Source organism: Salvelinus fontinalis, chromosome 8 (genome assembly GCF_029448725.1).
Source record: "Salvelinus fontinalis isolate EN_2023a chromosome 8, ASM2944872v1, whole genome shotgun sequence".
Taxonomy (NCBI): domain Eukaryota; kingdom Metazoa; phylum Chordata; class Actinopteri; order Salmoniformes; family Salmonidae; genus Salvelinus; species Salvelinus fontinalis.
This window is the reverse complement of record NC_074672.1, coordinates 34,728,640-34,753,176: the sequence shown is the minus strand read 5'-3', so window position 1 is coordinate 34,753,176 and position 24,537 is coordinate 34,728,640. Positions and strand designations below refer to the sequence as shown.

General features: G+C 44.6%; 1 protein-coding gene and 1 pseudogene across 3 annotated transcripts; one reads left to right on the top strand and one right to left on the bottom strand.

Moving 5' to 3' along the window:
• Positions 1 to 149: 149 nt before the first annotated feature.
• Positions 150 to 9,977, bottom strand: LOC129861494 (aladin-like; annotated as a pseudogene).
• A 2,601-nt stretch (positions 9,978 to 12,578) lies between these two features.
• LOC129861157 (mitogen-activated protein kinase kinase kinase 12-like) lies at positions 12,579 to 24,442 on the top strand. Of its 3 annotated transcripts, none has more exons than XM_055932323.1 (14): positions 12,579 to 12,865; positions 14,342 to 14,889; positions 15,796 to 15,979; positions 16,206 to 16,397; positions 16,548 to 16,706; positions 16,807 to 16,965; positions 17,187 to 17,295; positions 17,532 to 17,641; positions 17,986 to 18,102; positions 18,380 to 18,514; positions 18,690 to 19,401; positions 19,507 to 19,574; positions 19,843 to 20,140; positions 23,302 to 24,442. In XM_055932323.1, the coding sequence occupies exons 2-14, from the start codon at positions 14,403 to 14,405 to the stop codon at positions 23,467 to 23,469; spliced, it is 2,898 nt and encodes a 965-aa protein (XP_055788298.1). In that variant the 5' UTR covers positions 12,579 to 12,865; positions 14,342 to 14,402; the 3' UTR covers positions 23,470 to 24,442. The 3 variants fall into 3 exon arrangements, with proteins under 3 accessions (XP_055788298.1, XP_055788299.1, XP_055788297.1); XM_055932322.1 differs by having other exon boundaries at positions 12,580 to 12,865; positions 14,342 to 14,898; XM_055932324.1 differs by lacking the exon at positions 18,380 to 18,514 and having other exon boundaries at positions 14,342 to 14,898.
• The last annotated feature ends 95 nt before the right edge of the window (positions 24,443 to 24,537 follow it).

Below are 24,537 nucleotides of genomic sequence, written 5' to 3'. Positions count from 1 at the left end.
AGAAACATCATTAAAGACACTAAATCCTCCCGATCAACTCATTCACCTCTTTTGCAAGAACAAACCGGCAATGGCTTGACCTTTAACTCATCCCACCCACCCCCTTGCCATGTCTTGGGCTAGGCATTAAAAAAAGACACAATAAATACTAATTTGCATAACACTTTGTACACGTTTATTTAACAAGTGTTCCAAAAATTATAAATTGTACTTACAAACATGACTTGAAATATGGTTTCTGTGTTAGTTTGCGTGTGTGTGGTTAGGAGATGAGTTCTGTGTAGAGTGTCTGGTTGGCGTAGTCTGCTGGCCTGCCCTGGGACAGGGGGAGAGAGGGGCTGCCTCCCAGGCCGGGCTGGGGATACCCAGCACTCAGAAAGCAAAAAGGCACATGGGTAATCGTTCCATTAGACCATCACTGTGGAGAGACAACATCACTACAGTCACTGAGATGAGTTTAGCGCCACCTAGCTAGACCTCGTGCTCTATTCACTGCAGCACATCAATAACCATGTCAAATGGAATGATCAGTGTGTAGACCATGTACAATTTCTAGTTGAAGTCCCATCTTTCCCATTCAAATGACATTAATGCATAAACTACTTTTGAGTAAAACAAAAAACAAATAAAAACTTTAAAATTGAAAGTAAACTATAGCGTTAAGATCAGTTTAAGCAGCACTGTGGGGAAACATTAAATGCCTGGTGGACCCTTAAATGTAAAGAACAGCATTTGTAGAGACTGACCACAGTGAGCTGGGCTCCATGCTGGTAGTTGGGGTTGAATTGCATCAGTCTGGGCTCTGTCCCGGCCTCCCCCTGAACAAAACCACTGACACACATAGACAGACAGTTATTACCACTGACATACAGAGATATACAAAACTGAGAGACCCTCCTGGATATGTAACATACTAGAGCACCTACCATGGCAGAAGTTTAAAAGCGGGGTTGATTTGAGTCTTGAACACTGCGATCATGGCAGGGCAGCCTGCTTCAGCATCTCCTGATGGAACAGGTAAGAGGGACGAAGTGAGTGGAGGAGAGAAGATGACGAAACACACTTTCCAACTTGGAGAAAGAGGAGAGGAGGGAAGGACCCTGACCTTTGAGAAGCACGGCTAGTCTCTCCCCTGTCGGGTCCCACGCTAGCGACTGGATCTCTCCTCCTACCCTGAAAAACACGCATACACAATAAGCTAATCTGTAAGGTTAATCAATAACTAGTTTAGTGAATGGCTAGTTAACCCAGGCCTTTCCTTACGCCATATCTCCATCTGGTGTATTTAAGGTTGTCTCAGACAGGTCGGCCACGACTGTTGCTGCCTTTGGCCCCCCTGACATCCCTAAGGTCATCCCTAGTGGAGAAAGAGGAGGACTTACATCAAAACAAACAACACAAGCACACAGCACACAGTGTACAACAACTGTAAGAGGTTGGTGTGCTTCATATCATACATGGTATTGTGTTTGTGTGTGTACCTGGGGTGTCAGTGAAAGTTAGGGCATAGATGACAGTCTCTCCTTGCACACTGAAGAGCAGCCGACTCCCATCAGGACTCCAACTGCCAGACTAGACATTTACAGAGAGACAGTTAGCCAAACACACAAACACTCACACACACTCACACAGACCAGGTGTCTCACCTGACAGCGTCCCTTCAGACAAGGCCACCGCTCGCAAGTCCACAGCCTAGTTTCCCAAACCCTGCAGCAACACACACAAGACAATACTTTCACAGTTGAGTAGCAGTAGAGTAGAGGTTGAGACTGCTGGTTCTTACCAGCATGGCAGTGTCCCTGGGAGAGGCCGACACCAGGAGAGATCCGTTAGGTGACCATGCCATGGAAGTGACAGGGGAGTGGCCTGGGTGGGACAAGACCTGGGCACAGCCAGAAGAGGGTCTGTGGGAGGGAAGAATAGATAGAAAGAGATTGAATGAGAAATAGGGAGGACAGAGAAAAAGAAAGTTGAAGAGTATAATAATGAGCATGTATACCTGGTAGAGAACGAGGTGGGGTCCACGTGCCAGACCAGCAGGCAGTTGTGACAGGCCACGGCCAGGGTAGACGCACACAGAGGCTTCCACTGCAGGGCTGCCACACTGTGCTGCAGACGGTGCTTTAGGGTGGGAGTAGTAGCACTGAGGGAGTGTTTGAGAGAGAGACGGAGAGAGAGCGCGAGACAGAACAAGTTTAACACCGCACTAGGTTGGTCTGACTGAATATGATTTTGAGGACATAGGTTTCATCTGAATCCAGGAAACCGGCCTATACAAAGATTCTCAATTGGTTTTGCTCGGCTCCTCACGGCCTCTCCTCGCCTTTTGAAAAAGGTAAAAAATAAGAGGCGGCGAGGAGAGGAAACATCTCCGCTTATATGAAATGACTCTCCACTCCACTTGACTCTCCTTCTCCACTCCATCATGTAAATCACGTTTAGGAATCCCAAAATAAATATGTTTAGTAAAAATGTAACTAGATAGTTGTGCTAGACATTTTTATAGATAAAAGTTAAGTAAAGATCAGTTTTGTTTTCAAATATGTGTATTCTTTTCTCCTCAGATAACACAACAGCTGTTTCAAAGGGGGTGTGACTGGTTTCAAACTCTTCAGCGATAACCGACCGTAGGATACTCTTGTGAACCCTCTGCCGAAGGATGTAATCGAGGAGGTGAGCATATTCCTCCGTTCACCTACTAACGAATTGGCATTCTCCTCGACCACTTATCAATTTTCAGGCCCCGGAGAAGAGGAAGGAGGAGTTGAGAAACTCCCATAGAGTTTAATAGTCAATGACACAGCACCATTGCAACAGACCGACAGTGAGCCCATGAGTCTGCTACTTACCTCTTGGGTTTAATGGAGTCGTCTAAAAGGGAAACAGCACACTTCTGGGTGTGTGGGTGCCAGGCGAAGCTCCTCACTGCACAGTCCGACCTGAAACACAGGGAGCAACAACAGGGTCTGGTTGCACCAGTAGGGCTTAAATAACATTGATCTTTAATAGGGCTGTTGCGGTGACCGTATTACTGCCACACCAGCAGTCACGAGTCGTGACCGCAGTCATATTCCACGTGAACATTAAGCCACGGAAATCTCCTCCTATGCACTCTGGACATGCGTTGGTTGTACCCACCTCCCTAACGACCGTCAGGTCATTAATGGCCTGGTACTGAGGGCTCTATTGTCTCTCTAACCACTCTGACATCAATGCAGATGCAATTGAAAAAACAATTGAAAACACTTACCACTTCACATCAAAAACTTACCATCAAAACCGTATCATGCTTTTAAAATGTACTTCACTGTGATCGATCAATTTGAAGAAAGTTCAACAAAAGGTTGAAACTGAGTGGAAAACATGGTCGTTGTGGATGTTGTTTCAAAGTCAAACACGGATATGGACAGTGCTTTCTAAAGTGATGATTAATTCAAAACACCCATACGCATATTATAGCTTATGCTTACATATAGGCCTATGAATCACTAACCTTTGATGATCTTCATCAGATGACACTCATAGAACTTCATGTTACACAATACATGTATGTTTTGTTCGATAATGTACATATTTATATCCAAAAATCTCAGTTTACATTGGCGCCATGTTCAGAAATGCCTCCAAAATATCTGGAGAAATTGCAGAGCCACATCAAATAACAGAAATACTCATCATAAACTTTGATGAAAGATACATGTTTTACATAGAATTAAAGATACACTTGTTCTTAACGCAACCGCTGTCTCAGATTTCAAAAAAACTTTACGGAAAAAGCAAACCATGCAATAATCTGAGACGGGGCTCAGATATAAACAACATTTCTCCGCCATGTTGGAGTCAACAGAAATACGAAATGGCATCATAAATATTCCCTTACCTTTGATGATCTTCATCAGAATGCACTCCCAGGAATCCTAGTTCCACAATAAATTGTTTTGTTCGATAATGTCCATTATTTATGTCCAAGTAGCTACTTTTGTTAGCACATATAGTACACATATCCAAACGCTCGCGCATATCCAGGCGAACGTCGGACGAAAACTTCAAAAAGTTATATTACAGGTCGAATAAACTTGTCAAACTAAGTAGAGAATCAATCTTTAGGATGTTGTTATCATAAATATTCAATAACGTTCCAACCGGAGAATTCCTTTGTGTCTATAGAAGTAATGGAACGCAAGTCGATATCATGTAGAATGCGCGTGACCAGGAACTGGCACTCTGTCAGACCACTGACTCAAACAGCTCCCATCCGGCCCCACATCACAGTAGAAGCTTCATTCAACGTTCTACAGACTGTTGACATCTAGTGGAAGGCGTAGGAAGTCGAAACAGATCCATATCCCACTGGGATTTCAATAGGCGATGAGTTGATAATAGATCCGCCTCAGAATTCTCACTTCCTGTTTGGATTTTTTCTCAGGTTTTTGCCTGCCATATGAGTTGTTATACTCACAGACATCATTCAAACAGTTTTAGAAACTTCAGAGTGTTTTATATCCAATAGTAATAATAATAAGCATATATTAGCATCTGGGACAGAGTAGGAGGCAGTTCACTCTGGGCACGCTATTCATCCAAAGTGAAAATGCTGCCCCCTATCCTAGAGAAGTTAACCACCGCAAGGCTGCCGGCCAAGACGGCATCCCTAGCCGCGTCCTCAGAGCATGCGCAGACGAGCTGGCTGGAGTATTTATGGACATATTCAATCTGTCCCTATCCCAGTCTGCTGTCCTCACTTGCTTCAAGATGCCCACCATTGTTCCTGTACCCAAGAATGCAAAGGTAACTGAACTAAAAGACTATCGCCCTGTAGCACTCACCTCTGTCATCATGAAGTGCTTTGAGAAGCTAGTTAAGGATCATATCACCTCTACCTTACCTGACACCCTAGAGCCAATTCAATTCAACTTACCACTCCAATAGATCCACAGACAATGCCATCGCACTGCATACTACCCTATCCCATTTGGACAAGATGAATACCTATGTATCCATTGACTATAGCTCAGCATTCAACACCATAGTACACTCCAAGCTCATCATTACGTTTGTGGCCCTGGGTCTGAACCCCGCCCTGTGCAACTGGGTCCTGGACTTCCTGATGGGCCGCCCCCAGGTGGTGAAGGTAGGAAACAACACCTCCACTTCGCTGATCCTCAACACAGGGACCCCACAAGGGTGCGTGCTCAGCCCCCTCCTGTACTCCCTGTTCACTCATGACTGGGTGGCCACGCAAGCCTCCAACTCAATCATCAAGTTTTCAGACGACACAACAGTAGTAGGCCTGATTACTAACAATGACGAGACAGCCTACAGAGAGGAGGTGAGGGCCCTGGGAGAGTAGTGCCAGGAAAATAACCTCTCACTCAACAAAGGAACTGATTGTGGACTTCGGGAAACAGCAGAGGGAGCACGCCCCTATCCACATCAACGGGACCGCAGCGGAGAAGGTGGAAAGCTTCAAGTTCCTTGGCGTACACATCACTTACGATCTGAAATGGTCCACCCACACAGATACTGTGGTGAAGACGAAGGCGCATCCGTGCCAATTTGGCTTGGCCCCTAAGACCCTCATACTTTTACAGATGCACAATTGAGAGCATCCTGTCAGGCTGTATCACAGCCTGGTATGGCAACTCCACCGTCCGCAACCGCAGGGCTCTCCAGAGGGTGGTGCGGTCTGCCCAACACATCACCGGGGGCAAACTACCTGCCCTTCAGGACATCTACAGCACCCAATGTCACAGGAAGGCCAAAAAGATCATCAAGGACATCAACCACCCTAGCCATGGCCTGTTCACCCCACTATCATCCAGAAGGCGAGGTTATAACAGGTGCATCAAAGCTGGGACCAGTTTGCGCTGTTCTGTGAAGGGAGTAGTACACAGCGTTGTACGAGATCTTCAGTTTCTTGACAATTTCTCGCATGGAATAGCCTTCATTTCACAGAACAAGAATAGACTGATGAGTTTCTGAAGAAAGTTATTTGTTTCTTGCCATTTTGAGCCTGTAATCGAACCCACAAATGCTGTCTCAACAAGGCCAGTTTTATTCCTTCTCTAATCAGAACAACAGTTTTCAGCTGTGCTAACAATTGCAAAAGGGTTTTCTAATGATCAATTAGCCTTTTAAAATGGTAAACTTGGATTAGCTAACACAACATGCCATTGGAACACAGGAATGATGGTTGCTGAATAATGGGCCTCTGTACGCCTATGTAACCGGTGTGAAATGGCTAGCTAGTTAGCAGGGTGCGAGCTAATAGCGTTTCAATCAGTGACGTCACTCGCTCTGAGACCTTGAAGTAGTTGTTCCCCTTTCTCTGCAAGGGCCGCGGCTTTTGTGGAGCGATGGGTAACGATGCTTCGTGCAGAGGCAGTTGTTGATGTGTGCAAAGGGCCCTGGTTCGAGCCCAGGTAGGGGCGAGGAGAGGGACGGAAGCTATACTGTTACATTGATGCTGTTGACCCGGATCACTGGTTGCTGCGGAAAAGGGGGAGGTCAAAAGGGGGGTGAGTGTAACCGGTGTGAAATGGCTAGCTAGTTAGCGGGATGCATGCTAATAGCGTTTCAACCGGTGACGTCACTCGCTCTGAGACCTTGAAGTAGTTGTTGCCCTTAGAGTCTTTTGTGGAGCGGTGGGTAACAATGCTTCATGGGGAGGCAGTTGTTGATGTGTGTAGAGGGTTCCTGGTTCGAGCCCAGGTAGGGGCGAGGAGAGGGATGGAAGCTATACTGTTACACCTATGTAGATATTCCATTAAAAAATGTGCCGTTTTCAGCTACAATAGTAATTTACAACATTAACAATGTCTACACTTTGCAAGGCATGTCACTTCGCAAAGCTCACCACTATGCATTTTCTTAACCACAACTGGTTGGATCAATAAATAATTACTGTGAGAATGAATAAGACTGAATGACGAAAACATTGGAATAAAGTAGGCTAATGTCACTGAAGGCATGTATTAATTTGTTGCTTACTGAAACTTCCAAAGTTAAGTTTTAAATAATTTAAAACAGTAGCCGAGTGCGGTCAACGATAATTTAGTTTTGACAGGGACAGCGCTGTTGAGAAAAGCGTGGGGACTCGTCTTGATAAATGAATCTATGTCAGATTTTTGTTTTAACTGAATCTCCGTTTGGATATTTGGTAACAATTAGGCTGGGAAAATGCTAGCTAAATTGATGTAAGTGCTCATGATAGTAATCTTTAGTCTTTGCTCATCTGGCACTGATCAGACATTTTTTCTAGCATGTTATGTAGCCTAGTATAACAAGTGGATGGTTTTGCACTTTACTCGCATAGTAGCCTATATCCCGAACAAATGTCCTTGACTTGTCTGATAATTAATCAACGTGATTTTTTGTCACTTAATCTCTGTCAATATATTTGGTTATTTAACCTCTGGCTGGGCAAATAAGTGGAGGTGGTAGCTCATCTATTCATTTGCTAATCTATCACTGATCAGACACATTTAGCATGCTATAATGTAGCATAGCCTAAATCACGGGCATTTATTTTCTATTGGCTCGCGCATAGGCAACTTGAAAAGCCCACAACGGTTGTAAAATTTGAACACGAGACTCACACCCTTTGGAAAATATAGATTGCTATTATTTTCTATGTGTATCATTCTGAAGACAGTCCCAATTTAACACTATATGCCTGCTCCCTAGTAGGTGTAGAATCTACACCCAGGCATAGCTCATAGAAGAGTTTATGTCTAGGTGGTGCAACAAGTATACTTTTTTGGTCTGGCGTAGAGCCCATTTTACGTCGGACGTAGAGTTACAACCCACTTACGACCAACTGGTGCAACTGGCCCCAGAACAACACCATATATACCATAAAGCAGTGGTCACCAACCTTTTCTGAATCAAGATCACTTTCGAAGTCAAAAAGAAAGATCTACCGCTCAGATGTTTTAAACTTTTTTTTTTTTTTACATGATAAAAAAATAAATAACAACCTAATAAAAATGTGGTTTGTGCAGTATGCCTAAAACATTATTGTCTACTTGGCCTGCCAATACTGTTCTTCTCAGACCATATTATATTTCACAAGTCGAGCTTTGATAACAAAATAGATCAGTTGGTGTAGCACTTGCAAGGCACAACTGAGCATAATTTGAAATAATTAGTTTTTTTTATTTTACTGGACTGCATCTGATAGTCATGGTGATTTCAAGACAACTGGGAACTCTGGAAAAAAAAACGTGGTCAAATCATGACATCAGTGATCTTCTGGTCGGAAAATGTGAGCTCTAGAAAGATACCCAAGTTTGCGACTTGGAATTCTGAGTTATTTGACTGTTCAAAACGATTTTTCCCAGTCGCATCTCATTTTGTTTTAAAGTTCCCAGTTGTCTTGGAACACACTGAAGTCGGATATTTCCGAGTTCCCAGTTGTTTTGAACACAGCATTAGTCTCAGCGGAGGGAGGGAGGGAGAGAGCAGCAGAGGGTCCACCTCTCATGGCCCCTGCTCTCTCCTCCGGTGAGACTGACCAGAGAGAGGAGACATCGTCTTCCACTTGATGGTGAAACTCTACTTGCACCACATCTGCGTCATGCACAAATTCATGTTGTTCCTATGAACAGAGAATGTTAAATATTCCTCATTATTAAAATAGACACGACGAGCTGCTAATAATAATATAAACGCATGGATATTGATTCACTTGTCTACTCATTCATTATTCATTGCAGCGCCAGTGGAATTAGGGAGAAACACATTTTATGTTTTGTAATAGTGTGGAATTTTGTATTTTATTAGGATCCCCATTAGCTGTTGCAAAAGCAGCAGCTACTCTTCCTGGGGTCCACACAAAACATGAAACATAATACAGATCATCATTAGACAAGAACAGCTCAAGGACAGAACTACATACATTTTTAAAAGGCACACGTAGCCTACATATCAATGCATACACACAAACTATTAAATAATAAGACAGTGTACAGTGCTGAATAAAAACAGACGAACTCACTCAAAAACAGCAGCTCTTTGCTGTATACTTTGACAGTCTCTCTCTCTCTGGTCAAGGTTTTATGAATCTCAGGTAGGCTAGTATAAAATGTTGCTGTGGCCAGGGTTGTGGAAACTGTAGGCAAGGTGATTTGAGCGATCCAGGACAAATACAATTTAAAAAAAGAGCGCAAGCAAGTGATCGACTAGGAATGCCTTGAAGATTGACCTGACCAGTCGATCGTAATCGACCGGTCGGTGACCATTGTCCTAAATTTAATAAATAACTAATATTTGACAAGGACATAAGAGAGGGTATATTTTAGGATCTAATTGGGGACTGAAACTAAAAAGGAGGTCTTACCAGTCGAGCACCTGGGAAAACTCAGCGGTCATGTCCTCGCTGCTTAACTGAAGACAAAGAAAGGGCAAACAACAACAGTCAATTAGAGAAGCCTGCAGATTCCAAAACACCCTGGCAAGTTTTGTATTGTCTGATTGTTACTGATGGAAAATGTGCCATGTGAATTGACTGTGAGACTGGGCCACTTACTGTAAGATGAGGAAACAGAGAGCCGTGGAAGGAGGAGACCCACCGTAGCAGAGCCAGGACACAGCTAGAGCTAACCTCTAGCCACTTGGGCACTGGGAACACACACACATTAAAAACTCTTGCATGATAGAACACTTTCTTATCTGAAGCGCAGTCTGCATGTAATACTTTCAAGACCGTAAAATAATGAAGATAACATGGCACTCACCCTCTGCACTGGAGTTGGCTATTTCATTTAGGAGTCCAGAGAGGCCTGCATCACGCCTAGCAGACAGACACAGAGGTAAGAATTAGTGAACAGGGCCTTAGAATTGACTGTGTGTGTCTCTGTCTGTGTCTGTGTCTATGTGTGTCACACACACCCAAGCCCCTGCACTCCTTGTGTACAGTGTCTCACAGTGGTCCCGAAAGGCTGCCTTGCTGCTGCTCTCTTGGCGGCTGTGAGGCTTCAGTGACTCTCAGGGAAGTACAGATTCAGAGCATGTGAATCCTACAGCAAATGGAAATACATTAGACATATATATTCATATATACACTGCTCAAAAAAATAAAGGGAACACTTAAACAACACAATGTAACTCCAAGTCAATCACACTTCTGTGAAATCAAACTGTCCACTTAGGAAGCAACACTGATTGACAATAAATTTCACATGCTGTTGTGCAAATGGAATAGACAACAGGTGGAAATTATAGGCAATTAGCAAGACACCCCCAATAAAGGAGTGGTTCTGCAGGTGGTGACCACAGACCACTTCTCAGTTCCTATGCTTCCTGGCTGATGTTTTGGTCACTTTTGAATGCTGGCGGTGCTCTCACTCTAGTGATAGCATGAGACGGAGTCTACAACCCACACAAGTGGCTCAGGTAGTGCAGCTCATCCAGGAAGGCACATCAATGCGAGCTGTGGCAAGAAGGTTTGCTGTGTCTGTCAGCGTAGTGTCCAGAGCATGGAGGCGCTACCAGGAGACAGGCCAGTACATCAGGAGACGTGGAGGAGGCCGTAGGAGGGCAACAACCCAGCAGCAGGACCGCTACCTCCGCCTTTGTGCAAGGAGGAGCAGGAGGAGCACTGCCAGAGCCCTGCAAAATGACATCCAGCAGGCCACAAATGTGCATGTGTCTGCTCAAACGGTCAGAAACAGACTCCATGAGGGTGGTATGAGGGCCCGACGTCCACAGGTGGGGGTTGTGCTTACAGCCCAACACCGTGCAGGACGTTTGGCATTTGCCAGAGAACACCAAGATTGGCAAATTCGCCACTGGCGCCCTGTGCTCTTCACAGATGAAAGCAGGTTCACACTGAGCACATGTGACAGACGTGACAGAGTCTGGAGACGCCGTGGAGAACGTTCTGCTGCTTGCAACATCCTCCAGCATGACTGGTTTGGCAGTGGGTCAGTCATGGTGTGGGGTGGCATTTCTTTGGGGGGCCGCCAGAGGTAGCCTGACTGCCATTAAGTACCGAGATGAGATCCTCAGACCCCTTGTGAGACCATATGCTGGTGCGGTTGGCCCTGGGTTCCTCCTAATGCAAGACAATGCTAGACCTCATGTGGCTGGAGTGTGTCAGCAGTTCCTGCAAGAGGAAGGCATTGATGCTATGGACTGGCCCGCCCATTCCCCAGACCTGAATCCAATTGAGCACATCTGGGACATCATGTCTCGCTCCATCCACCAACGCCACGTTGCACCACAGACTGTCCAGGAGTTGGCGGATGCTTTAGTCCAGGTCTGGGAGGAGATCCCTCAGGAGACCATCCGCCACCTCATCAGGAGCATGCCCAGGCATTGTAGGGAGGTCACACACACTACTGAGCCTCATTTGGACTTGTTTTAAGGACATTACATCAAAGTTGGATCAGCCTGTAGTGTGGTTTTCCACTTTAATTTTGAGTGTGACTCCAAATCCAGACCTCCATGGGTTGATAAATTTGATTTTCATTGATAATTTTTGTGTGATTTTGTTGTCAGCACATTCAACTATGTAAAGAAAAAAGTATTTAATAAGAATATTTCATTCATCCAGATCTAGGATGTGTTATTTTAGTGTTCCCTTTATTTTTTTGAGCAGTGTATATACATACACATATATATAAACAGTGACAAACTGTTTTTGGTAACTCAAGTTTGTGGTGACTAGTACAAGGATTGGCATTGATATGATAGCCCGCCCGCCCACCCCAAACCAGACTGCTGGATCTGTGTTGGACTCGTCGTATTGAGAAGTCTCTCCATAGCCGGGCAGCGGACGGGGGAACAGAGCCAAGGAACACATCATAACCACATTACTCCTGAAAAAGACATCACATTTAGTAGCTCAACATTCAGCTATCACATCCAGATGCTAGCTAAATTAGCTAGCTAGTCACTAACGTTAGCTAAATAGTTTAAGTTAGCCATCTAGCATGCTTGGCTAGCTAGATTGGATTGACGCTTTAGACTTGCTAACTACTTAGCAAGCTAGATAGACCGACAATTACAAAATACAACTACACAGTTATCCATGTAGTGGTACATTGTCCATGTACTGTTGTTACCTTTATTTTCCTGTAAAAATGTAGCTAGGTTTACAGCAGCTTCAAACAGATCGGTCAGTTAACAAATCCCGCCGTGCTGGATTCATAAACTACGGAGGCCTGTAGAAGGCATACAATACGGCGAATTTCCACAACGCGGACATACTTTGCCCAGAGGTGAATACTCTGCTTTCATCTATCGGATAAATAGTGGCATTACATCCAACTTCTGTTCGCAGTTCACATAGGTGCTGTTTGTTTCAAGACATGGATGAAATAAGCAATCTGTAAAAACGTGCTGGTTGTTTGCAATTCAAATGCCGTTTTGATGAGTGCATGCATGGTGTGTAGACCTTGGTGGAAAAATGATTAGCTATACCACATTTGAACCATTAATTGTGTGTGTAATTTAGAGATTTCCGAAGACATAACTAAGTAGTCAGTGGAACAGACATGACACGAAGACAGTTGATTAAACTTTGCTGAAAAGATGGAAACCACTGTACAGTTTTGTGGGGGCGATATTCACGCCCCCTTGTGGGTTTGCAACTCCGTGACGTCAATTCAGCACTGGGAAGGAGACAGCTCCCTCCCTCACCCAACCCTGCGCGCCTCACGTTCCATGGGTCCCCGGTTATTGATAACACAATTTGCCAGCTGGGATTCGTTCTGATAACGTGAACTCGTGGGAAGGGTCTTTCATGCAATAAAACGACAGACAGTCCGGAGAGGAAAAAACGACGATTGCTCTTCATTATTGCATGTAGGAAGCTGAACCCACCCCTTACTCGAGAACGCGACACCAACCAGGCAGAAAGGTAATGGAATGTCATTATATTAATTATATTAGATCAAATATTATGATGAGATATTCAGGTGCGTTGCCTCATGCAATGTACTCTGTTCGCATTAGCATAGGCTACCACCAGGTCAATCTGGCAGAAAATGCATACTCGTCTATTAATACTAAAAATCATATTTCTGCATCAGCATCATAGTCTATTACGAAATATTTTGTGTTGGTGCCAAAATTCAGTAAATCTACAGACGCTGCGGCAGTTAGACTTGGCATGGACTCGTACATTAATTGACGTACGGGCATTAATTGACGTACGTCGACTGTGATGCTAGTGACTGTCATCATCACATCCGTGGTTATTTAAAGATTGATCTTCCTGCGCTTGTGTGAGAAAGTGCTCCTTCACACAGGCCCAGTGTTTTTCCCATTTCACGCTCTCTATTCGCTCGAGAGTCGCGGTTCTCATGCTGGGCTACCGTGTAATGTGAATTGGGTACATGTGGCAATTCTCTCTCCCTCCCTCCCTCTTACACACACACACACACACACACACACACACACACACACACACACACACACACACACACACACACACACACGCGCACCTCAGTGGTTAGGGTTGCAATTTCGTCATATTCTGCAGAACTAAAATGTCAGGACTGAAACACATACAGTATTGTATATGTATAGTTTGCAGCATTAAACTGTCAAGCCAAGCATGTATCAGGATGTATCAGGACCATAAGTGTCATTCAATGCATACAGTACCAGGAGAGGCATAGTACTCCTTATTGATTCCAGCAGTGCACCATCCATATCCATCACAGTGTAAAACAAGATATAGGCTATCCTGACCTATGGTGACCCTCCTACAGGAATCACCCTGGGGATAAAGGTCAGGTCTATTTTGTAGTCAGTGCTATGTCCTTGGTTCATTCATAAAACTATTCCCCATTGACTAGCCTTGTAATTACCAGACTGATTACCACTGTCGCGAACATTCATGTAAGCGTGCAAGATCAGGCGGCTTGAGAGGCTACTGTTTGACTGCCTCAATCCCATTCATAAATATTAAGATGTGGTCTGCTGAATAATTGAGGCTTTTGTCTTTATTGAGGAGAAACTGGACGTAATGGTTGACTTGCTCTCACAGGAGTTTTCTTTAAAGAAAGGCAGAGTAAGATTTCTTCTTTTTTTTTCTCCCTCTCCTCTCCTGCAAAGTAAGGCCCATCTGTCTGATGGTTCATCTGTTACAGACAGTCATTCTGCATAGTACTTGATTACAATAATCTATAATTTACCTCAACTATGTACCATACTGACAAGGCCAAACACACATCACACACTGTTTTAAATGAGAAGTCTAGATACAGGTCTATTTCATCAATGGACAGCTCTGAAACAGCCAAAAGACTAGGCATCAATGAATTATACTGATTTATAGTGACTCATTGCCTTTTTCCTCTCCTATTCATCTTTGTGTCACTCCATCCAGGCCTCCCCTTCTCCCTCTCTACTCCTGTACATCCTTGGTTACTGTGTTGTGGGACCCCCTGATGAGTGGGACCTGCCTCCATGAGCCCCACGCCCCCTCCCTCTCAGGCTTTAGCACCCCCATCTCAGAACCTACCTTCCGCAGGCTGGATGTAGACCCCCCCGCCTGCACCCCAGAGACCGACCTGACCCCCACCCAGTGTGTCCTCCGCAACGTGCTGTGCATCGACACAGGTGGGGCACCAGTTGTGTCAGGCGGGGATGAGGGGTGCCCCCACACCTGTGGCAGCAGCCCGACCCCTAGCAACGGGCCCCCGGCCCACTTTGACAACAGCGTGCTGAAGTTGCACGAGCATGAAGCCTGCCAGTGTGGGGGCGGGGAGGAGGCAGGGCTTAGCTCAGAGGCTGGGGCCATCCACAGCCAATCAGACAACATCCGGCTGCAGCAAGGAAGTGGAGGGTTCCTGGAGGGGCTGTTTGGCTGCCTGAAACCCGTCTGGACCATGATCGGGAAAGCCTACTCCACCGAGCACAAGCATAACCAGGAAGGTGCGTGGAGTGAGTATAACAGCCAATTCTATGTCAATTCACAATTTTCACAAGGTCTCCTGTGTTTAACAAAGACGTTTGTATACTTTTAAGATACTGAATACCTAACCAATACATGAGAGACACTTCAGGATATTTTACTCTGCGTAGGATATGTAATGTACGACAGCGAATCTTTTGTCACTTGAAATGTTAGATAGTCAAGATGTTGAGGTAAATCCGCACACCATGGTGATGCATTATATATAAAGGTTCAACTTGACTTAATTTCATTATGGAGGTACATCACTAAAATGGCTTCCATTTTCCTCTCTGTTTATCTCTCTCTCCTGCCACCATGCCCCACTTTCTATTTACACGCCCCCTACAATGCTGCTGACGTTACCTGTGCACTAGACTTATTCACAGTTAGATAGAGATGACACCAGCAGCTGCCTCCACAGCAGCAGGTCCCTGGAGACCACAACACTTCTCATGAAGAATTCTCCTGCTTGGCTCTCTTATCCCGCCTACTGGCTTCTCTTTCCTCACAGTGACCAAATTCTCAGTCATTCATCTATCTAATGTACTCTCATGACAGATGATGGAGGGTGGAGAGATTAGATATGGGGAGATGTGCAGCTGTTTGTCTCTACATCTCTCCCCAACTGCCATCGTACTGTACTGTACACTGAGCATATTGATCGAATCGTATCTATGATGGTACCACGGGGAAAACACCTACTAATTTGTCGATGTAAAGTACCTTTTTTCACAGGAAAGCTTCCTATCTGTAGACTAATATAAACAGATGATGAGGTTTATATGATACTTCTCAGCTGGTCTGCTTACTGGCCTGGAGTCCTCTCCATCTGCCGCTCATGGCCTGTGACTGACTGTTTCCTTGTGTTGATGTTGTGTTTTTAGAATCCTGGGAAGTTCCGTTTGAGGAGATCTCAGACCTGCAGTGGGTGGGCAGCGGGGCCCAGGGTGCCGTCTTCTTGGGGAAGTTCCATGGAGAGGACGTGGCTGTCAAGAAAGTCCGGGACATCAAGGAGACGGAGATCAAGCACCTACGCAAACTCAAGCACCCCAACATAATCACCTTCAAGTGAGGAAAACTCCCTGACCCAGACCCCAAGAAAACAGGAGAGATTTATATGAACATATCAACTGTTCGCCCGAGCTATTGTAGCCTTTACCAGCAGTAACTAGCACTCCATCAAGACTGACATCATCAGACACAGACTTTTTCAAATGTTGTCTTCTTTATACTTGTTTCTCTGCCTCCTCTCTCCCTCTCCCCATTCCACCTAACCCCTGTCTCACTCTCCCAGGGGTATCTGCACCCAGGCTCCCTGCTATTGTATTCTGATGGAGTACTGTGCACAGGGCCAGCTGTACGAGGTGCTAAGGGCGGGCAGGAACATCACCCCCTCCCTACTCATCGACTGGGCCATGGGCATTGCCGGGGGCATGAACTACCTACACCTCCACAAGATCATCCACAGAGACCTCAAGTCCCCTAAGTGAGTCACTGTGCTGGGTACTATCAAAACCATCTGCCTATAGACCAGAAGGCCCCAAAGTAAATCAATTAGCTCTTTCTTTAAAAAAAATATTTTCTGGCTTAAGAACATCTAAAAAAAAAATTTAGTTTTTTGCTCTATCCATGGCAGTATGCTGATTACACATGATGACTTGGTGAAGATCTCTGACTTTGGCACCTCCAAGGAGCTCATTGATAAGAGCATGAAGATGTCTTTCGCTGGTACGGTGGCCTGGATGGCCCCAGAGGTCATTCGGAATGAACCCGTATCAGAGAAGGTGGACATCTGGTAAGTGAAGGAATTCAACTTATTGACCATAGAAAAGAGGACCAATGCAATTCCGTCTCTGATCAGTGATCACTAATATAAAGAGTGTTGTGAACTGCAGGTCGTTTGGTGTGGTGTTGTGGGAAATGCTGACCGGGGAGGTCCCCTATAAGGATGTGGACTCCTCCGCCATCATCTGGGGGGTGGGCAACAACAGCCTGAACCTCCCTATCCCCAAGAGCTGCCCCGATGGCTTCAAAATCCTCCTGAGGCAGTGCTGGTGAGTGGAGATGGAGGAAGGGATGGTGGGAGGGAGGGAGGGAAGGAGGGGTAGAAAGAGAGGGATGGTGGAAAATAGAGAGAGGAGAGAGGAGGTAGTGGAAATAGATAGAAGGAAATTATTTCCTTTGAAATCTTTCCGAGGTAGACTTGGCCCATGTAGATCCATAATGATTATACAGTAGATATACCAAACTTGTCTCTGACTCCTTGGTTTTGCAGGAACTGTAAACCCAGAAATAGACCCTCTTTCCGTCAGATCCTCCTCCATCTGGATATAGCCTCAGCTGATGTACTCTCCACCCCTCAGGAGACATACTTCAAGTCTCAGGTAGCCTACTGTACACTATGCCACACACACACAACATAATGAATGTATACACAAACAAACACATTCACACAAACGCGCACACACACACACACACACACACACACACACACACACACACACACACACACACACACACACACACACACACACACACACACACACACACACACACACACACACACACACACACACACACACACACACACACACAGAGTGTGTAAGTCTGTGTTGGGCAGGCTGAGTGGCGGGAGGAGGTGAAGCAGCACTTTGAGAAGATTAAGTCTGATGGCACCTGTCTGCACCGACTGGACGAGGAACTGATCAACCGACGCAGAGAGGAGCTCAGGTCTGTACCACAACACTCTAACAGACAGAGTTACTTTTCTCTTTCACCTGCTGGAAGTGATGCAATGCCAGTATTGTATAACAGAAAGCCACCAGTGCCTTGTTATGAGCTGTGTAACTACAGTACAGCAGTCCAGGGTCACGTAGACAGGCAGTTTCACTAACATCAAATGGCTCCAGTTCCTTTGCCCTTCCTTTATCTACCTTTGGAGATATAAAAAAGAAAGAAAGAGATGGAGGGAAGATATAAAATAAATAGGCTCAGGGCGCATTTCTGTTACACAGCATTTGGATTCTTTCATGCGTAAACATGATGTCACTTCTTGTGCACTGTTTTCTATTCAGGCACGCTCTGGACATCCGTGAGCACTATGAGAGGAAACTGGAGAGGGCCAACAACCTCTACGTGGAGCTCAATGCTGTCATGCTGCAGCTGGAGCTCAAAGAGAAAGAGCTACACAAGTAGGTGGATCCGTCAGGCAAAGCACTTCAATGCATGTGGAGTTGTTCAGCAAATTCTCAGATCATTTATATAGAAAATTCTAATTTAGCACATCAATCATATCAGCTAGTATGGTATATAGACATACTGAACATGCAGTGTTTGAAAATAAGTGGATAATAAGTATTTGGTCATTAGAGTTATAGAAGATACAAGTAATAGAAATAGAGTATGTAGAACAGAGTAGTTACTGGATTTCGCATGCAATCAACTTTAAACGTGTTGATGTGTACCTAGGAGAGAGCAGTCTTTAGATAAGAAGTTTCCAGGACTTTTCAAGCACCACAGCTCCAGACAGACTAGCTCCTCCAACTCCATGGACAAACTCATCAAGAAGAGAAACGTCCCACAGAAACTGCCCTCTGGAAAGAGGTGAGCGTTAGTTCCGAGAGCCAAAAGCATAGGAGGCAAGGGTAGTTCTAATGTGAACCCAATGCAGAATTAACTTACTCATGTAACCCAATTGAAAGCACTTTAAATAAATGTGTAATCAGATTATATCACAATGTATCTGACCATTGTTTTCTATTCTATCCTGTTCTCACAGGCCAGACATCCTCAAGTCAGAGGTGATCATTCCCAAGATGGATTCCTCCGTGATTCAGGTCACCATCCCCTCCTGCCTCAACAGGGGCTCCACGTCTCCTAGCCGCTCACGGAGGGTCAAGACCCGCCACCGCAAACCTGGCAAGGGCAGCAGCGGGGACCTGGCTGGCCTGAAGGCCACTCAACCCTCCCCTGGCGGGGACAACCCTGCCCAGGCCAACAGCTTCAGCACGGAACCCTCTAAGCAGCTCCTGGACCCCAGCGCAGTCTTGCGGGCCCTGGGCCACGAGCAGCAGCAGAGGCAGCTGTCCTCCTCCAGCCCAGACCTCATATGCACCACGCTGGCAGCTGAGGGCCAGGGGAAAGGAGAGACCATCATTGGGGGGCTGGAGAAGGGTGGCAGCCTGAGTGCCTCCGCGGGCTTGGGGGGGTCCGAGCGGGCCGCGGCGGGTCTGGATGCCCTCACGGAGACGACCCCACATAGCAACACGCCCAGTGAGGACGCAGCATCATTCCCCTTCTCTAGCAGCCCAGACTCGCCATGTGGGAGGGGGGTGGCCGCCGGGAAGGGGTCTGTGCTGGGTGCCCCACGCCTGCCCCACGATGGGGACGATAAGGAGGAGGGAGTGAGTGGTGTGAGGTTACCCCGGGTGGCGTCAGGGCACCTCACCCCCTCAGCTATCCTGTACAGGGCAGCCATCACACGCAAACAGGTACAGTCCCAATGAAAAGCTAGTCATGTTCAGTATGTACTCTCTCCTTTCATCTCTGTGAATGTGTTTACATAACTCCCTCTGTTCTATGGGCTGTGTCCACAGAGGCGTGGCGTGTCTTCAGAGGAGGAGGAGGGGGAGGTTGACAGCGAAGTGGAGTTGCCACGGAGACGGTGAGAATGTTGCTGTACTCCAGTAAACAAAAAACTACCCGTAATCTACCTTTGTCTCATCATTGATCTGTGATATGATTTTAGGAGTCACAGGGTTTGACACCATTATGAAAATGACAATCAGAGATGTTTTGTGTTGCTAGTATAAATGAATCTGCAAGTGACATGCAGTATGATGACTATTAATTATGGAATTAATCAAAACTGAAACAAAAGTGGATTCTTCCTTTCTTTTATCTCCCTCTTCTCTCTTGTTCGTTCTCCCCAGACGTCCGACCAGCATCAACCAGTGCCAGTCGGGGTCCACCTTCAGTTCAGAGAACCTCTCTGTGTCAGACGACGAGGAAGGTCACACCACCGACCACTCCCACAGTGGCACGCCGGACGTGGTCAGCACCAACACGGACGACCGTCTGTACGACCGCAACGATTACCTCCTGTCGCAGGGGTCAGAGTTCCCGGCAGACAACATGGACCTGGCGCAGGCCTCTGACGGGCTGTCTGAGAAGAAAAGTGCTCTGGGCCAGGTCAAGGCCCTGCTAGATGCTGCACAGAATCCTAATGAGGTAACACAATCTGATACTGGCACTTGCGTAGTGCACACCCCCGCAGCCCCTGCAAGATGGGGGGTCCACGAGCTTTGACCTAGTTTTAAAAATCCCTTTTTTTATAGTTAAATGTTTTTTATTCAGTTCCATTATTTGAGCTTAAAATGTACATTTATGGAAATTTTATAAGGGAAAAGTTTTTGTTTTTGAAATACTTTCAATATTATAAATGTCCATGTCAGTTCTATGCTTGGAAATGCCATTGTCCAGAGCAAAGCATCCCAATTTTTTTGCAATAATGGATTAGCTGAAAAATTATCTTATGTAGTTTCTTGCAATATCCCTCTGTGACTTTAAAGAATATTTTTCTCAAAACTTTAATTCCTCAAAGATGTTTCCAGTGGTCAACTCCTGTGCATACCACTTGAAGAAATAGTCAGAAAAACACCAAATCCTTCAGATTTTTGTCTATTGTCAACTCAACTCCATCAGAGTACTGAAAGATCTGATAGAAAGGTTATGTTTTTATTTGGGATTTTCAAATTAATAATTTTCCATATTTTACAAATGTTTGTATTGAACTTTAATTTTTGAGGCAAAATTATGTCTGTATCTGTTGTCAAATCCGTCAGTGGCTTGTCAACCCGTCTCTGATGGCTAACCCCCTTAAAATATATATTTTTGTCAATATTCTGAATTATGTTTTTTATTACTAGCTAGGTTTACATCCAATTGGCGACAGATTTTCAAGCAAATACTCCAGAATCTGCAAAAAGAGAATATGCACATTTTCCCGCCAGTGATATGTTTCCACTAAATGGACTGATGACGTAGTGCATACAAAATGTACTTTTTCGTGATAGTTTTGTCACAAATCTGTTACTTTAAATAGCAAATGTGCCTACATCGGTCTTGGCGCCTGCGCTCTAGCCAACAGCTTGCAGATACAGTGCGGGTAGCCAGTGCGGGTTGTCTAGTCTACATGATGAGATTCTTATGGATAAGAGCAAGAATATTTGTATTTGTTAAACGGTAGTCAAGCATCGACCATCATATCACCAGAATAAGACCCTCGATATTTATTGGAAAGCAGCATCAAGCTCATAACCATGTACTTTCCACACCCTGTGAAATTCATCATAATTTATTTCATATGTAGCCTATAAACTGCATGGTCTCCTGAGTCGTAGTGGGAGAACCACGTGACTCCAAATTTACTTTGAAATTATGGTTATTTTATCAATATTCGCGCATAACGGCGTTTCCATCGACGTTTCCAACATAATACATTTTACCGACACAAAAAGATCCCACCATGTCGAACGAACAAATTATCTGTCGCCGTTTATAAAATTACACTTCCTGTTTCCATCACAGTTGTGATGGCTGGGGCCTGAATGTGTTATTCCAGCCCAGGCGCAATTTAGATTTTGGCCACTAGATGGCAGCATTTTATGTGCTAAGTTTTAGACTGATCCAATGAACCATTGCATATCTGTTCAAAATGTTGTATCAAGACTGCCCAAATGTGCCTAATTGTTTTATTAATACATTTTCAAGTTCATAATTGTGCACTCTCCTCAAACAATAGCATGGTATTCTTTCACTGTAATAGCTACTGGAAATTGGACAGTGTAGTTAGATTAACAAGAATTGAAGCTTTCTGCCCATATCAGATATGTCTATGCCCTGGAATTTTTTGTTTGTCACTTGTTTGTTACTCATGCTAATCACCTTAGCCTACGTTAGCTCAACCGGGGGGGGGGGGGGGGGGGGGGGATTCCGTAGAGGTTAAACAATTGAAGTACTTGCTGTGCAAGACCTAAGAGATAACGTTTGTTTTAGAAATGTTGTTTTATGTTTTAAATCTAGAAATACATGCATGCTTTTTATGGTGTCTGACGCAGTTAAAACCAGTTAATTGCATTTCTTTCTTTTTTAAAGAAAAGGAGGTTGTTCTTTTACCTGGTATGATAACTGATACTTTGGTCTATCAAAATATACATTAAACATTTTGGAAATATTAAGACTAATATTTGTGGGGGAAAATAATCCCTGTGCTCTAACACAGCAAAATATTCTGTCAGCCTTATAGCAAAATGTGTAAAATAGCATGAGATTAGCTATAAAACTGCACTTTTTTTCTCTCTACCCCATGGCAAAAATAGTCTTTACTCAGACATCGCGGGGGCCCTGCGACCTTTTCCACATTTTGTGTTACAGCCTGCATTAAAAATGTATTAAATTGCGATTTTGTGTCACTGGCCTACAAACAATACCGCATAATGTCAAGTGGAATTATTTTTTGAAATTTGTACTAATTAAGTAGCATGTTCGAACATGAGTAAATGGAGCCGAATATATTTATGAAAGTCACCTTGTCTGAGAGAGATTTACATGGTTATCAAAATGTCACGCCACACGAAACACAGCCCTTAATTTAATCGTTTCTAAAATCCCCTATGGGAAAAATGAATGGTGGGAAAACGATTGGAACCATTTCGCTGTTTAACCGCTAGGTTTTATGGGTATTATGACACCTCCACTGTGGGGCTCTATAGCAGTTATTCGTCTGCTATTGCGCAAGTCGGCTTGGTTGGTTGCTGTCTCTCCCTCGCTGCTTCTCGTGTCACTCGCTCACACAGTACGTCCCCTACCCCGCTTGCTAGAACGGCACTGCTCTCTCCCTATCGTGCTTTACCAGCTCTGGTTAATCAAACATGATTTTCTGCTGCTTCCCTCACTCGGCTCGGACCTGTTTTGGATCCGACAATGTCTATACGGAACGGGTCTAGTTGTCCTCGGGTCCGTTTGGAACGGGTCTCTGTATTTAAATGGTTTTATTAATGCATTTGGGGTCCAGGTGGGAAAGCCTCAGGTCCATTTTGGAATGGGTCCAACTTCACAGCTGTATTTAATTCAGGCTGTAACACTACAAAAAGTCGAGTATGAATACTTTCTGAAGGCACTGTACTTGTACCTACAATTGATCCATTCATTACCACCAGTTTGTAATCTACAACTTCTAGTATGAAGTTTTTTTTCTTATACCGCAATCTCTTCTTCGATAGTGATGTCAGACTAGGAACATTAACGGTTCCCATAACTCTGAGGTTTCAGTTGATTCGGTCATCTACCTCTAGCATAATTTCTCTCTCTCCTCCATCTTTACCCCTCAGAGTCAGGCCCTGTGCGACGACTCGGACTGCGACAGCGCTGAACTTAACCAGTCAGGAAGTGGGGAGCCCAGTCGTCCACCCATCGCTGGGGCCTGTGCACCTCCATCAGGGTCTCATTATGGGCACCAACAAGGGTCTCCACAGGCGCCCCAGACAGGGCCTCCATAGAGCCAACACACTGGACACTGGAACTACAGCTACCTTACAGTAAACAACCATCACAAGAGCCTACATACGCCAGTCTCTAAAGCAGGACTTGACTGAATGTGATGAGGGGTCACATCAACTTAGCTCAGGCTATGACAAGTTATCTACCAGTGTCTTATAAAGCAATATGGGTTTGTTAGTTAGCAAGCCTTCATAAGACAATGCAGGTGATTTGTTATAAACTGATAGCAGTTATGACAGTTTAATATCTGACTTAGATTTTTTATTTTATTTTATAGACTTAAGATAAAGTGTTAATATAAGTACCTATAGCCACTGCTCCAGTTCAGGAAGAAAAAAAATACTCAGAAATACAAACTGTCCCCTTTGGTAACGTTCCATCTGGTACTTTACCATCACTGCTCATGGAGGAGCCTAATTTCCAATTCACCTTTTTCTCCCATGCAAATTAATAATAATGTAGATATCACATGACAAAAATCTAAATGTATTTTACGTGTAAGACAAGAACTGATGTAAGAAAAAGCAGTATGCAGCCCAATGAACAAATGCATGACTACACATGCTTCTATTTTAAGTTTTGGATGTATCCATTTGAGAACGTTTACACTTTTTTACCCTGTATTATTTCCATATATTTTTTATTATTATTGATGTCGGCACTTAAATAGTTATGTCAAAGGGGAATGAAAATCTCACCGAAATGTTCTCTTTCATGGATAGCTCCCTCAGTTGGTAATGTTAAAGTCATACTTTGATCTTAACTCTCCTACCACTGAGCTCTGAACACACATCCCTTTAAGATCACACAGGAATTAGCCAGAACAGAGAATACTACTCTCTGGTAGACGTAGTGGAATAGTAAGCATCCTTTGAATTGCAATAGAGGTTTACGCATTGTAACTGTAAAATAGGAATGATATCAAAATCCAAATATTATGAGGAACAATAAAATAAACTATTGGTAAATCTTCGAGGTGTGACAGGTGTGTTATATTTGGGAACATGTAGCCTTGAAGACCCTAGGACTAGGTGATACCCCTGTATGACAAGAAAGTAAAACTACAT

What these genes read in the sequence shown, in the direction of transcription:
- LOC129861157 (XM_055932322.1), top strand. Translation starts at nt 14,403, where the DNA reads ATGAGTGGGACCTGCCTCCATGAGCCCCACGCCCCCTCCCTCTCAGGC. An exon ending in ATCCTCCTGAGGCAGTGCTG is followed by an intron (nt 16,966 to 17,186) that starts GTGAGTGGAGAT and finishes TTGGTTTTGCAG; the next exon opens with GAACTGTAAACCCAGAAATA. An exon ending in AAAGAGAAAGAGCTACACAA is followed by an intron (nt 18,103 to 18,379) that starts GTAGGTGGATCC and finishes ATGTGTACCTAG; the next exon opens with GAGAGAGCAGTCTTTAGATA.